This window comes from Lepidothrix coronata, unplaced genomic scaffold (genome assembly GCF_001604755.1).
Source record: "Lepidothrix coronata isolate B3197 unplaced genomic scaffold, Lepidothrix_coronata-1.0 Scaffold94, whole genome shotgun sequence".
In the NCBI taxonomy this organism is placed as follows: Eukaryota; Metazoa; Chordata; class Aves; order Passeriformes; family Pipridae; genus Lepidothrix; species Lepidothrix coronata.
The window spans coordinates 2,848,412-2,863,261 of record NW_016690274.1 but is presented as its reverse complement, the minus strand read 5'-3'; the positions used below and the strand labels follow the sequence as shown (position 1 = coordinate 2,863,261).

The window sequence follows — 14,850 nt, the reverse complement described above, 5'->3', positions numbered from 1 at the left end:
CTCCGCCGTGCAGCGGCGGCGAGCGAGACAAACCAAGCCGAGCCCAGCCGCGCAAAGCCGAGCCTAATCGAGCCGCCCCGCCCCGCCCCGCCCCTGGTCTGTCCCCGCCCCCGCCGGTGCGGGCCCACCCCCCGGCGGCGGGGCCGCTGCGCCGCCGAGCCATGCGAGGCTTTAAGCGGCAGGTGCGGGGGAGCGGAGCACACGCACAGGCGGCGGCTGCGGCGGCCCGGCGGTAGCGGCGGGCGGGCGGGCGCCTTTGGGCTCGGCGGGAGCCGCGGCGGAGCGGAGCATGTCGGTGGTGACCGGGGGCAGCGAGGCAGCGGCGGGAGGCGGCGGCGGGAACCGCGTTTTCTTCCAGAGCCCCCGCGCCGGCGGCGGGAGCGGCGGCTCCTCCGGCAGCACCTCCCGGGAGGACTCGGTGTCGGCGGCGGCGGCGGTGGTGCAGGTCCAGCAGCGGCGCCACCAGCAGGGGAAAGTGACGGTGAAATACGATCGGAAGGAGCTGCGGAAGCGGCTGGTGCTGGAGGAGTGGATCGTGGAGCAGCTGGGGCAGCTCTACGGCTGCGAGGTGCGGGGCCGGGGTCTCGGGGTCCCCGGCGCGGTTGCTGCCTCCGCAGTCCCCTCGCCCTCCGCTGCCTTCCTCGCCCCCGGCATCCTCCTCCCGCCCCGACTCGCCTTTCGGCGGTGGGCAGGGGAACGCTGTCACCGCCACCTCCAAATGACATTCCTGGCCCGCCGCCCCCTCCCTGCCGCCGCCCCGCGCCTCCGTGGTGCCCTGCCGCAGGGAACGGGGGGAAGGCGTTCCCCGTCCTGCAGAAGGGGTGTCCCCCGTACACTCCCGAGCTAAATGGGAGGGGACCGCCCTGTGGGGACGGGCGGTGGCTACCGCACGGCCGGGCACGGAGCGGCCCCTCTTCTCCGAGGGGGGCGGGCGGTGCGCCTGCGGCGTGTTTGGCCGGGAGCCGCTGTCCTTGCAGCCCTCCGGGGCAGGGCGGACCGGGGCTCGGGGCCGGGCGGGCTTCGGTCTCCGTTAGACGCGGGACTGGGCGAGCGCCGGGGCGGCCGGCGGGCCGGAATGGGCAGCGGTGTGCGGCGGGCGCAGGGGGAGGAGGAGGAGGAGGAGGGAGCGGGAGCTCCACGGGGGCTGTGCGGAGATGGCTATTGTGGAGGAAGGACTCCGATGCGGATACGGTCCCCTCTGGACCGTGGTTTTTCATTACCCTGACTGATAGAAGCGGAGTAGATACTGGCCAGGAAATTTCAGTGAGCAGTTCGACGATCAGTAGGGCGAGAACCGAAAACACTGGGGGGTTGTATGTACCTAATTTATAGGTATCAAACCTGTTTTTCTGTTACTCTGGGCAAAGAGTGTTGCCAGAATGAATTCTCTTTTGTAGAGGACAGGTGAGCAGAATGATGTTTCAAGTTTGTTCAGAGGAACGGCTACTGTTGTTGTTCTTATAGAGATAACAAAGTTGTAAGTAAAGGAAGTACCAGTACATCGTTTTGTCAAAGCTTCATTAAAAAATGTAGACCTTCTAGTCCCCAGGAGATCCTACGTCTCTTCCACCTCAGGTATTTACTGTTATAAAGGATCAAAATGTTAAGGCTGACCTGACGTTTGCACATACTTTTCCCATCAGTAATCTAATTAGAGACTTCTGAAGTGAGATTTGTTGAAGCCAAATGTGAATTTTGCAGCTAGCATTTCTGGAGCCAACATCTCACACCAGGGCTCCTGGGCATTCTGGAGCTAGGAAGGCAAGAGCTTGACAGTCCTTGAGGTGTGGATGTCTTGAGTGGATGTGAAAATAACCTGCATGGAATATCTAGCACACACGTAATACAAATGTTTAAAGAGACTCCTTTAATCTCAAAACCAGTTTATCAGCCAATTTGTTAGAAGCATGCATAAGAAATGTGCATGTGGCAAGTTAGACTTCCTTAACTATTCACATCCATGAGCTATGGGAAGGAAAGATACAAATGGAGACTCTAGTTAAAAATAATAAAAATAAACAGTTCTTACTCTTTGTCTTGGTGTGATTTGCCTCTCCAGTCTCATGACTTGTTTGGCCACATAGCCTGTAGGCTACAAGGATTTCTCTGAGGTCAGGAGTGTTTACAGTTGTTTGTGTGAACTGATGATTTTGTGTCTGCGCAAGCTCATAATGTAGTTAGTGTCTAGTCTGCTGGATCCATCCTCTGATTTGACTCTCGCTGTTCAAAAGCACCGGGCCTTTTTGGGCTGTGTACTTTTGACATACAGGCGTAATCGTTCTGTTTATAAGAGAGTGCAATACATAGGACGAAACCAAAGCCCAGAGGAATTTTTGCTGCTCTTCACAGTATTCAAATCATAGGCTTGTTGAAGGAAGACCTTTCATTCTTTTCCTTATTGCGGTTTTTGCCTCCAACTAAAATAGAAAAAGATCTACTTTAAAAGGAGGGCTCTTCATTAAGGTGGGAACCGTATATGGCTGCATAAAACTTTTTTGGTGATTTGATTTCTGAGGTAACTCTTAGAGGGGAAAAATGGTTTGACACAAAAGATGAAAATGCTTTTAGCTTTGAAGGCTGAGGGCAAAATGTTTGTCATCTTCTGCTCTTCTTTGCTATTATGCATGAACTTTATCCAGTGCCAGCACAGATGATGGTAGTGAAAAGGTCAAGCAATTAATATGCTATCAGAATAAAGTTGAAGATGCATGATGAGTGTAGTGATTAAAGACAACAGCAATTTAATGCAAGATGCTTTCCTTGAATCTGCTTGAATTACTTTTAGGCTTAGAGATATATCTCTCAGACTGAAATTTAATCACCTATGCAGACAGTTAATAACCCTGTCTGAGGGCAGGTTGTGTGTAGGGGGAAGGGGGTTGGGAATTGCTCACTTTAACTTCTGTGGAAGATCTACTATAACTTCCCAGTGCAATGGCACTTAAATTCTGAAACAATCTGAAGTCTTTCATAATGTCAAAAATAGCCATCAAATTGTTAATCCTGGAAGAGCTAACCAGTGTCAGTGTTTCATTGCTATTCTGGTTCAGAGCTCTGTTTCTAAGGAGCAATGCACTTTATTCCTGGGAAGAGCAGAAATAAGTAAAGGGCACTTGCATTGTGGTGCTCTGAAAGTCTGCAAGAAGACTTGAGTCTCTCTCTGTGGGACTGCATAAATGTAGTGCCTGTTGACTGTTTTCCATTTAAATAATCTTTCCTATTATGCTGAGATTCATCAATAAGTGGATACTTGCAGAAACACTCCCTTTTTTTGAAAGCTAAATATGTATTCAGAGTCTCTCAAGTCAGCTATAAGCCTCTCTTGGCTTGATGACAAAGTTTAGGAGATGAGGTTGGGAAATAATGAAACAGGTTTGTTTATGTTCTTTTTCTAGTGGATCTTGTCTTTACTGATACACTTCCAGTTTTAAAAATTGGATGCCAAGCAATATAATGGTATTGGAGGGAGTGGTTTAGAAAGAGCTATTTGAGACTATTTTTAATGCAGACCACAGTTATATGATACCAAGATCAGCTTTAGAAAGGTTACTTCCACATGATGCAGACTTCAGGGATAAAAAACAGCCTGAATGGTAAAGGGTTACCAAGGTAGGAAACTTTAATAGGATCAGAGAGACTTAAGCAGGATTTGTTGGGCACCAAAACCTTCAGGCTAATGTACTCAGGTCAAGTGCCTCAGGTGAGTGTCAATCTGGCTGTTTGTTTCTGCAACTGCTTCATTAAAAAAAAAGTTTTACAACCTGTTTGTTCTGGTTTCTATGAATGCTGAAACAGGTTGTGGTCACAGGTTAGTATATTGAAAATGCAGTGCCTTAATTGCAGGCTTTGGACTGACTTCAGTGTTGCCCTTTACTAGGTATCTTGTTTCTAAAAATAGTTTCTCCACAGATGCTTTGTGTTTTGGGCTAAGTCCATTATTGGTTAAGAATTGCAAAATAATGCTGCAGAGAACAACTTACATCATCACTGTTCATTCCCTAATGGTTTGCAACTTGTAGTTCAGCACAAAAGTGATGACAGTCTAGTTTTCCAGATGTATGATCTACGTTGTGTGCACCTGCCAAACTTGAACGACTTTATATATGGAAGAAAAAAGAGACCACCGGATTTGTCCCCAGAAGTCATTCAACTTTGCAGGTGAATTTCTGTTCTCTGGGGTCCTATGTACTCACGGTTGTAGCATTTGCTATAAATGGCACACAGATTTTGCACAGCAATGAAGAAAGATTTTGTTTGTACTATGGCTTTGTTGCTGAATATTTTTTAATGTAGAGATTTGCATGTGCAAGTCAAATGGGCCCTTAGATTCTGCACTCTAGGAACTGAGTATTAGACTTACTTTCTAATATGAGATATTAGATATTGCTAACCTTTGCTGAGTAATAAACTATTTTATTAGAGTATGTCTACAGAAATCAGTACTTGTCAAAGGATATGATGTTGGTCTGGAAGTAAGAGGGTGTTACATCCATACTCCTCTTCCATTTCAGAAATGGAAATGTCCTGGGATTCTGTTTAAAAATTCACTGTGCAAGAAAATATAGTTGGAAGAGCTGCCCATGGGGGCTCTTCAGGCATTTCCTTTAGGAGTACAAATCCATGCCAGACTGAGAAAAGGGAACAATTTAAATCAGTACTGCATGGATCGAGAGCTCTCTTCCCCTGGGTGCTCTGTGACTGCAGTGCTGGAGAACACCCTCTTTGACCATCCTCCTGAAGCTGCTGGGATATGCTAACAGTGACCGCTTGTCCGTAATATAGCTCCAGAAAGTCTATTGGTCTGTGCGCACTTCAATTTGAGCTGGTGGTTGCTAGACAGGAGGAAGGCCCTTATTTTGGCTGGAAAGAGTGATCACAAAAGTAAAAATCTCCTAGCCTTCCATTTCTTTTCCTGCTGCACAAATGTCTTGGCTGCAGTGGTCAAAAGCTAGCGGCAAGGTCTAAAAGTTGGACTGAGAGTTGGGAGGAAGGTGAGCTGTCTGTCTTGTATGAGGCTCTCTGAAAAGGATGGATTTTTGCAAGAGGGGTTCTAGTCAACCCTAAGTTCTAAACAAATTGACTGTATTTTCAAAATATATTTTAAATACTGGATATATTTAAAATATATTTTAAATACAGTTGCAGACTGATGGGAGGTCTACCAGGAGCAGTGCTGCATATGCTGAATAAAGTTCCTCTGCATTTGCATCCAAGCATGCATTGCTTGTGATTTGGTGAACTTGTTTGTAGCTCTTTCTCCACTACTGTTTGGGACTATATTTATATGGGGCGCTGTCCTTTGGCACACTATGGACCATCTTCTCCAGCCCACTTGCTCATGGGTCACAAGATTGCCCTGCAGATGCTGTGTCTGAGACAGTTGACATGGTTACCAGTGATCCATTCTGTTTTGGGGTTGGAAAAATGCTGGATAAAATGGTGCAAGGACTTCAGGGCCAAACATTTCCATCCCCAAATTCTATTCTTTCCAAAACAGCCTGGTCAGCATGCTGCTAAGACTGCCATGTTGTGATGTGGGCTTGAGGTGTGATCAGGTACTACTTATGCTTCAGGCTCTAGTAAGATAATATTTGAAATTCATTATTCATTTCTCAGAAAGGCATTTGGTAAGAAAATCCACTGAATAAAACACTACAGAAACAAACTTTTGCCTACTGTCTGACTCTTTGAATAGACTTCTAATTTGTACTAAGGTCTCAGAAATGGTAATTGTGTTTGGACTCTTTTCTGAATTGATCTAAAGTGGAAAGAGCTGAGAACTGGAGAGAGTGTCACTCCTCTAAAAAGATGCAAGTCCGTAGGACACATAATAAAGGATTTATTTCTTCAGGAGATTGAGTATTACAGTCTAGATGCATTGGAGTGAAGTACTTGGAGGTCCATCAAATTGCTTATAAATATATTTGGATTATATATTATATCTATAATATGTATTATAGATATAATATGTAGTTGTCTTTTGGACAACTAATGCAGGTGTCAGATCTCTGTGTTGTATGGCATGAACTTTGGAGCACTCTCTTGATGGCAGGGATGCTGCTCAACATACCTGTGTCAGTTGAAGAGCTGCTGTGATCAGGGACTTACAACATTACAGGCAACACAGGTGTAGCAAAGGCTTATTCTGTCGTGTGGCAACCACAGAAAGGTATTTGAATCCTAAGAACAGAAAATCGGAAGCTTAAAGAAATGCATGTTGTCATAAAACAAACCTTGTAAAATGTGTGCTGTTGCTTTCAGAGGAGTGGCTTAAATACCTGTGGGGTGCCATCATCGGATTGTGATGAAGTCAAAGTCTTTTATTTCTAAATGCACTTCTTAAACTCTCATGTTAAGTTCTAAAGACTCTACTCTTGTAGGAAAGGTACCACCATTCAGCTACTTTCCTTCTTTTTACATGCAAAATTTGCACAACATCTCAAAGGAATTCAAGAAGAGAGAAGTTCATCAAAGTCAAGTGCATTTCCAAGCACAAATACAGGCTTGGTGGAGAATGAACTGAGAAAACTCTGAGTAGAAGGGCTTGGGGGTGTTGGTTGATGAGAAGCTCAACATGACCTAGGAATGTGCACTTGCAGCCCAGTAAGCCAACAGCATCCTAGGTCACATTAAAAGCAGTGTGGCCAGCAGGTCGAGGGAGGCAGTTCTTCCCTATTTACTCCAGTCTTGTGAGACCCCACCTGGAGTACTATTTCCAACTCTGGGTCCCCTAACATAAGAAGGACAGGGACCTGTTGGAGAGAGTCCAGATGAGAGCCACGAAGATAATCAGAGGGCTGGAGCATCTCTCCTGTGAAGACAGACTGAGAAGGGTTGGGATTGTTCAATCTGGAGAAGAAGGCTACAGGAAGACCTTAGAGGGGGCCTACAAGAAAGCTGGACAGGGACTTTTTTCAGGGGCATGTAGTGAGAGGACAGGGGGCAGGTATAGATTAGATATTAGGAAGAAATTTAATTACTGTAAGGGTGATGGGGCACGAGGTGAACAGGTTACCTAGAGAAGTTGTGGACTCCCTATTCCTGGAAGTGTTCAAGACCAGGTTGGATGGGGCTCTGAGCAACCTGGTGTAGTGGAAGGTGTTCCTGCCCATGGCAGGGGGTTGAAACTAGATGATCTTTAAGATCCTTTCCAACTGAAACCATTCTATGATTCCAAGAAAATGATTTTTTCTACTACTTGATCTTTGTATAGTCTAGATGTCATTTCTGCATTGGTCATGGTTCATTGTTTTATCTGAACCAGCAGCAATGTTCTTTACTTCCAATTTAAGGCTTCACAACACAAATTATCTTTCATAAGCTATTCCATAGCAATTTTTTTGTCCTTTCCCTCTCTGTTCAAGATTCAACTGGTCTCTTTGCTAAAGCAGTAGGTGTGGTTGTTTTATAATAAGGTGACTAAATAATTGATTGCTTACATCACTTAAGATTTTATAATTGTACTTCTTATGAACAGTATCTTCCAATCTTTGTGGCTACAAAGACTCTTATGCCTTTGGGCAAATTACTTTACCTAGTGCCAGAACTTGATTATCCAGGGTAAGAAGGGAGAAGAGAGGGTAGAAGGGAGAACATGGATACAATGGGAAAACTGTGGATAGAAAAAATAAACGGTAAACTATGCTACAAATCATGCAGTGAATGTACAGCTGAAGGGAAAGAGGGGGAACTGGTCATTAATCTACCTCCTTCTCCCATTGAAGTTTGTCACACAAACTCATTATATTGCTTTTGGACTCGAGTCTAGCTTGGATGTATCTGTACTTGTAGTACAATTAAACTACAACATGGATGATCTGTCCACACATAGCTGAGAGTGGGTTATGCTGCGCTTTGTTGAGAGTTGGGATGATTTAGGTGCCGTTGTTCCCTTGTATTCCTGTGTTAGAGTGGGATCTCTCCTTATTCTCATAGATTTGCATTAGCTGATCTAACCTGTGCTATGGAAGCAAATGCCTAAAACAAAAATAACCCTGTTTAAATGAGGAAAATAAGTATTTCATGACACATTTTACTCTTCTTGTAAGGCACAGGGAATGTTTCTAAATAGGTGTTGTATCTAAATAAAAAGATGCGAAATGAAGTCTTACTTCAACTAGAACAAGTACTGTGATAGTTTAGTCTCATGAAAACCCTAAACTAATTCTCTATTGATTCATGCTTTGCAACGGCTGGCTGAGCTCCTGTTTGCGTTCTTATAGTTCTCCCTTTAGAACAGCTTATGTGCAGCCACTTACACTGTACTTGGCCCCAAGCCCAGCCAAAACACCCTATACAATTTTGTAGTGCATATTGATGTACATAATGTGTACATACGGTATCCTGACAGTGCAGGAGATGCTGATAGAAAAAAAAATAAGTGCTATCCCATCTCTAACCTGATTCAGTCTGAGTTATGGTCACCTTGTCTCTTGTCACCACAGGTGATAAAGCAGCAGCAGCAATATCAATCCATTCTTTCAGCAGCCCTGTGTCTTGCCTGCAGTATTCAAAAGCTAAATTCTCATTTCTCCCTGTCTTACATCTAACTCCAGAAACTTCTATTTGACAGCATAAATTGAGTAGGTTAGACATGGCTATCCATCTTTGTCACTGCAACTTTTGGCTGCCTGTTATAAAACATTAGCAGTTTCTTTTGCTGTTTCTCCCCGTGGAATGTGGAATTATGGAAGTCAAGATTTCTAGAACTTACTAATGCTGGAGAAGGGGGATAAAATCTTAATTGTATGGACATACAGCACTCCATACTGTATGACTGTATTTCAAAGGGTAGAATAAATTTAGCCTGTTAAAGATTTTCTTGGAACAAGGAATTGTTTGGGCAGAGGTATACACTATAACAAATCAAATCTTCTTTGAAGTGATAAGTGTTTAATTCTGAGGATCACATTTGAATGGCAGAACTGTTACCTCACCACTACACCACCACTCCCCCCACCCTGGGAGCATGGTATCTATTCTCAGAACCAGTTCAACATGGCATCTTAAACTATTTTTGGGGAACACACAGATTGCAGGCCCAGAAGGCGTCTTGTATCTTTTCAATCCGTGTGATATTTATCAGTAGCATAGATCTAGTGGATCTAAACCTAGAGAAAAATCATAGCTATACATGCACTATACGTCTTTAATTATTAGAATGCTTGTAGATAATTAATTCAATGTATTACTGTTCAGCCTGTAAAGCAAAGCTAGTACAGAAGATAGCATTAATTTAGTGGCATAATGGTAAATAAATAAGTGGCTACTTTGTGCAGTGGCGCTAGTCTACAGGTGACACTTCAGTGGTGACTGAGAAGAGTTTACCATTCTAAAAGTGCTCCCAACAAAGGGATCCCACACTTCAGTCCTCTGTGTTGGACTTCATAAATGCAAATGATGGCACAATCAATGCCTAATGAAAATCCTCTTACCAGACTGTCTTAATAGGATTACTTTCTAGAACACAGAAATGGGAAGGATCTCCTAGGTCACATGGTCTTCCTTCTCATTTGCAGATAAGCTCTTTACATTTGATATAATTTCTTAAATGGTGTAACTCAGTTATATGATGTTTGTTTCCACATTATTTCATATATTTAAGTATATGTTTTAAACCTTTTAGACACTAGTCACTTTCCCACCCCTTCCATAAAATGTAGAAAGACACAGACAGAAGATCAATACTTGCTTGGAATGAGCTTGCCTGGACTTTCACTCTGAGGTGAAGTTTAAACAGATTGTTAATGCACTTTGCTGCCTGTCCTTACTCTGGGCGTCACTGGGCTCAACTGATGACCACAGTCAAGGGGCAGAAGTATTAAGACAGTGATTCTGCTATAGTTCAGTTACTACTGCAGTATTTTGAGTAGATGACTGCAGACTCTGGGAGAAATATGCTAACTAATATTTCATGGAATTAATTTAGCAGTACTTGGAAAATATATGTTACTGGCTTAAGATCCTAACTTATTTTAGCACTTGAATGATAACCTCTTTGAAGCAGATATTTAAATTAATTCCAGCATGGTAGAAACAATTTGTTCTACTTTAGGTAACTGGTATATAACATTTTGACACATTTACTTTAAACACAAAGAATGCCCTAAACCTTTACAGTTGTTTGCTTTACATTTTGAAGATAGTACCTGAAGCACATAGTGCACTTGTTTTGTCAGAAAAGAAGTCCAAATGTTCTGGAATATATTATTGTGTCTTTTTTTTTTTTTTTTTTTTTTTTTTTTTTTTTTTTTTTTTTTTTTTTTTTTTTTTTTTTTTTTTTTTTTTGTTATGCTGGTAGTAATCATGCCATTTTAGTCTTATGGTCAAATTCTCTTTTAGGCGTGTTGAGGTAAAACTGCATAGTCTTCTTACTTAAAAAGCTAACAAAAGCCCCTAAAATTTGGACTATGTTAATATTGAAAACTGAATTCTCTCTGAGTGCAGAAACTGGTGTGGGGAGGAGTAGTGGTGGTAACTGGCTCACTGGCAGCCAGAAGCATCTCAGCTCTTACTTCAGCTGTTGCTGTAGTACTAGTTTACTAGTCTGCTTAGCTAAAGATTTAATCAACTTGCTTATAGGTATCCAGCTGCTATTTGCTAATCAAACCCAAACTCTTACACATAAGGTTTGCTTTAGTGTCTTGAAGTAATTCTGATAAACAAAGAATGCATTTATACAAGGAAACAAGATATCAATCTTTCACTTATAATTTGGAGACTGTCTTGTCTCAGGTTGCCTGCAAAAGAGGCTTCTTGGACTGTTTCTGTAAAAGCCAACACCTAAACAAACTTTCTGCCTTCTTTTTCAATGTCTCTGAGCATTTTTTGCTCTCCAATTTTTTTGGATTTAACCTTAAAATATGTAATGGCTGTATTTGATATTAGAATTGTTAGCTCTTACTCTTTGCTAGTAGTTTGTAGTGCATTGAATGTAGCAAGTGGAAGGAGGTAGGACAATGTGTCAAAATACATTTCTGGGAATCTGACAGTGAGAAGCAACACTGGAATCAAACAGGGGTCCCATACAGTCTTTAGCTCCCTTCTCCCAGGGTTTGTCATCCTTGGTGGGATAGTCATGGCAGATTATCCCACCTCCTGGATCTGGAGTTGTTTGCAAATTCATTTTAAAGATCCCTCAGGCACTTTTCCATATTTTGCAGTACTGGGACTTGCCGGTGTAGCCAAGTGGTGTCTCTGGCCCCTGGGGAAGAGGAGTGTCTGCTTTAAAGCATGTTAGAACTCCTGCTGATATTTCTTGACATCAGTGGACCAGAGCCAAAATGTACTGACTGCCAGTCCCTGGCCTGTCTGCTGCTCAAAACTAGTATCTTGGGGGAGGGAGAGGTCTAACAGTCATCAGTGTGTAGAGCACACTGCTGTGCCCAGGCAACATTTGAAGGAATGACTTGTTACAAACCATGAAAGCAATCTAGATCTCTTGCAGACTCAACGTCTTCAAGAAGAAGATTATGTTCCTTGTAGATTCTGCAGGATGCAAGAGCACTTGTTTTGATACCGCTCAATAAAACATTTCCCTCTAAAGCCCCAGAAAGCAGACTTCTTGTCTCCCATGTTAAATCAGAAAGGACGTAATACTTCTGACTAAAGAAATATTGACAATTGAAAACTGTCTTCTATTCTGACCAATAACACTTTAATTGGCTGGCAAGACAAAAATGCAATGAGAAGACCCTGAGTGTGTCAGATGCTTGATGTATCCATACTGTATGACTTTTATTGCAGAAGTCAATTTACACACAGCTTCTCAGAGTAGAGAAAATCAATACTGGAGACTAACAGACTGTTTTTACAGGGCTGCTGAAACTGAGGTGAGGAGAGCCATTTAGAAGCCTCATGATATCATGTGCTCTTTCCTTGTGTTCTTTCAAACAATCTGATGGAGTAATTAATCCTTGAAGTGCCTCAAGAGGCAAACCTACTTAATTGCACTGCTGTTTAGCCTAAATTTCCAGAGTGCAGAGGACCTGGTGTTGATCCTGTTTGATCAAATTTTTTTCAGAGTATATTCTTTAGGGGTTTTTCCATCTCTATTCTTACAAAAAAGTAATCAGTCTGTCAAATTTGACCTGGTATGCCATTGTCCTAGTTGCTATTGCATTCTTCCTGTGTGCAGAATTATGTACAAATTGCAGGAAAGTAGTCAGCTGGATTTCTGTTACTTGGAGATGGAGAGCAACCTGCTCTTGTGAATCAGCCAGAAGTAGGGATGTCCTATGACTCCTATGTGGGAAGTCATTCCACTGGCATAATCCTCAAAGCAGCAACATTTAGAAAACTCCTGATGGCTTAAGTTCTGTGCCTTTTAAGGGTGACTATATAACAGTGATTTAGTGTACAACATGTATTTGCTAATACCAAACTATTTCTGCTCGCTGTGAAAATGGAGGATGACAAAGAACATGATATGTCCTTCCTATCTGCTTTGGAGTGTTTTGCTTAATAGAAGTGACATCCAGGCATAGACTTAACATGCCCTATTTTTATATCAAGAACACAAGGTATTTATTTTGGAGACAATACTTGATTTTTAACAAATGTCTTGTTGTTGAGATTGGATCCATGTTATGCATATGGTTAAGAAGTGCTGAATGCTTCTTTCTTCCTCTGCTCAGTATAGTCTGTGATCAATGCCTCTTCTTCATTTAGCAATTTCATACTCTAGTGATTCCTTTAGACTTCTGTAGAGATGCATCAATTAGACAAAGATTCCTTAACCAGCATGTTCTGGATATATTTGGATCAGCTAAAGTTGTTTTGATAGTTCAGCTATGAAAACAGTAAAATACCAGTATTAGTACTAAAGAAGGCTAAATGAAGTCTGACTGTATATCAGTTTCTTCTCTATGCTTACTAATGACACTGCAGTTGCAGAGTGCAAAGTTCTTTACTTTGCATAATGAGCAGAGATTTTTTTTATTAGCCCTATGGCTGAATAGAATGCTTGGTGTGCTCTACTATGAGTGGCAGTTGGTTTTGGGGAAACAGGTATTTTGGTATCAAAAAATCTTTTCACTGTAATCATGTCATCCCGCCAGTGGATTTTCTTCTGTGTTGTGCTAAAGATGTTACAGAGCTGCAGCCATTGTAGCAGGGGATTGAATTTTATCATCAAAGTTATGGGCACCATGAGGTGTAGAGTTCTCAAAATTCAGAATCTTGTGACATTTGCTCTTGTATTTCACGTGATGCTTGTTTTTCGTCATTTAGCAGCAATGGCATGAATCCCAGAGAACTTGCTGCTCCACCTTGTATTTTGCACACGCCTCCACCTGCTGGCTACATCTCTGCTTTTACTGATGGTGGCTCTAGGGTAATTTACCCTCTTAGGAGGCATACCACAAGGACACATGTCCTGCCTTGAGAACTGCTCTAAATTTAAGTGCTTGAGAGGATGGAGTGGTTGGCAACTCATTTGGAAACCATTTCCTAGCAAGTGCAAAAGCTGCAGTTGTTGACAGGACTCTGAGGAAATGGGGATTTTCCCACTCTTTCTCCACCTACTTTTCCAGTGACAAGAAGTGGAGTTCAAGTCCTGTGCCCGCAAGTTCTGTGTTGTCATAAATATCGTACCTTTGACTAGTGGAGAACAAATACATGTCTCTCCTCTAGAGCTTGCTTCTGTCCATCTCTGCAATAGGCAGTAGAAGGATATCCACTGCCTCTGAACCAAATGGAAGTGTTGGGTTATCGGGGCCACATAGGAAGAGACTGGAGAAGAAAAGAAGAAAATGAAGAGTTGGGTGGACCTGGAGAGGCAGAACTAAGGTAGAGATGGCATGTAGAAAATGTACAGTAGGCTGCCTGCCTTGTCTCCATGCTTCTCCAGGTTATTTCTTGTACTAGTGTGTACTTCAAATCTAGATGTGTGGGTATATGTCTCCTTGCCCAAATTCTGCTAGCTTGCTTATGCTAATTTGATAAATATAGGTAATTATTCTTCTGACTTGCTTTCTTCCTGTGCCCTGTGTCTCCTTCTGTCTTTCTCCGCTGAAGACTCACAGAAATATTCACAGTAGTGAAAGAGAGAACTTAAGAAATCAGGGGTTGTAGGGACAATGAGATTGACAATAGATTGTTCTGAGTCTGGTTCCTGTGCTCTAGATGTTGCTCTTCAGACAAGTGAGAGCCGGAATTTTGTATTTTAGAAAAAGTTGTTTGAATAGTGTTTAAAGCAGTGGAGAGTCCACTGGATATGGATTAGAGGGAGAAGTAATACAATCACTGTCAACAACTGCTGGTATTTCTACAATTAGTAAGGATGTCTGTACATTTAATTCTGAGACACATAATGTACCAAAATGCTTCTGAAACATTTGTTCAGTGTTTTTTGCAACTTGTAGGTCTAATCTGGGCATGTGTCTTCAGGTATGCTTGTGCAGTCACCCCCTCACTCCAAGCCTAACACCAGGAGGTGAAATGGTCATTGTAAATCACTTTTCCTCAGAATTTTCTGGGATGATAGGCATTCAGTAAAATAAATTGTTTAAGGCCATAAGGACTTTCTCATGGAACAGGAGCTACCAGGTCTAAATGTCAGAGGTACAAGCTACAGAAAAAATGAAATAATAGGCAGTTTTGAGTTGATGTTCTGCACTCTATACCTCCTAAAGGCATGTTGCGAGGCAAATTTTTAATAGAGGCAATTTTCCACTCACCAAGCCCAGCTAAACACTTATTTAATTTTAGTACTCCACCTATGGTACCAACAGTTAGTGTGAGAAAATTGCAGTCTTTCAACATTACTGTCAAAATGACCTGTTCACCCTGTCAGATTATGGCATCTGCTGTTATTACAGAATACCACTATTTTCTCATCCTTTTGACTTT

General features: G+C 42.4%; 1 protein-coding gene across 1 annotated transcript in view; it reads left to right on the top strand.

Moving 5' to 3' along the window:
* Positions 1–289: 289 nt before the first annotated feature.
* PPP1R14C (protein phosphatase 1 regulatory inhibitor subunit 14C) overlaps positions 290–14,850 on the top strand; it is a 53,092-nt gene continuing 38,531 nt past the window's right edge. Inside the window, exon 1 of the mRNA XM_017822065.1 lies at positions 290–568. Coding sequence (XP_017677554.1) covers positions 290–568 — 279 coding nt within the window. The remainder of the gene's footprint in view (positions 569–14,850) is intronic.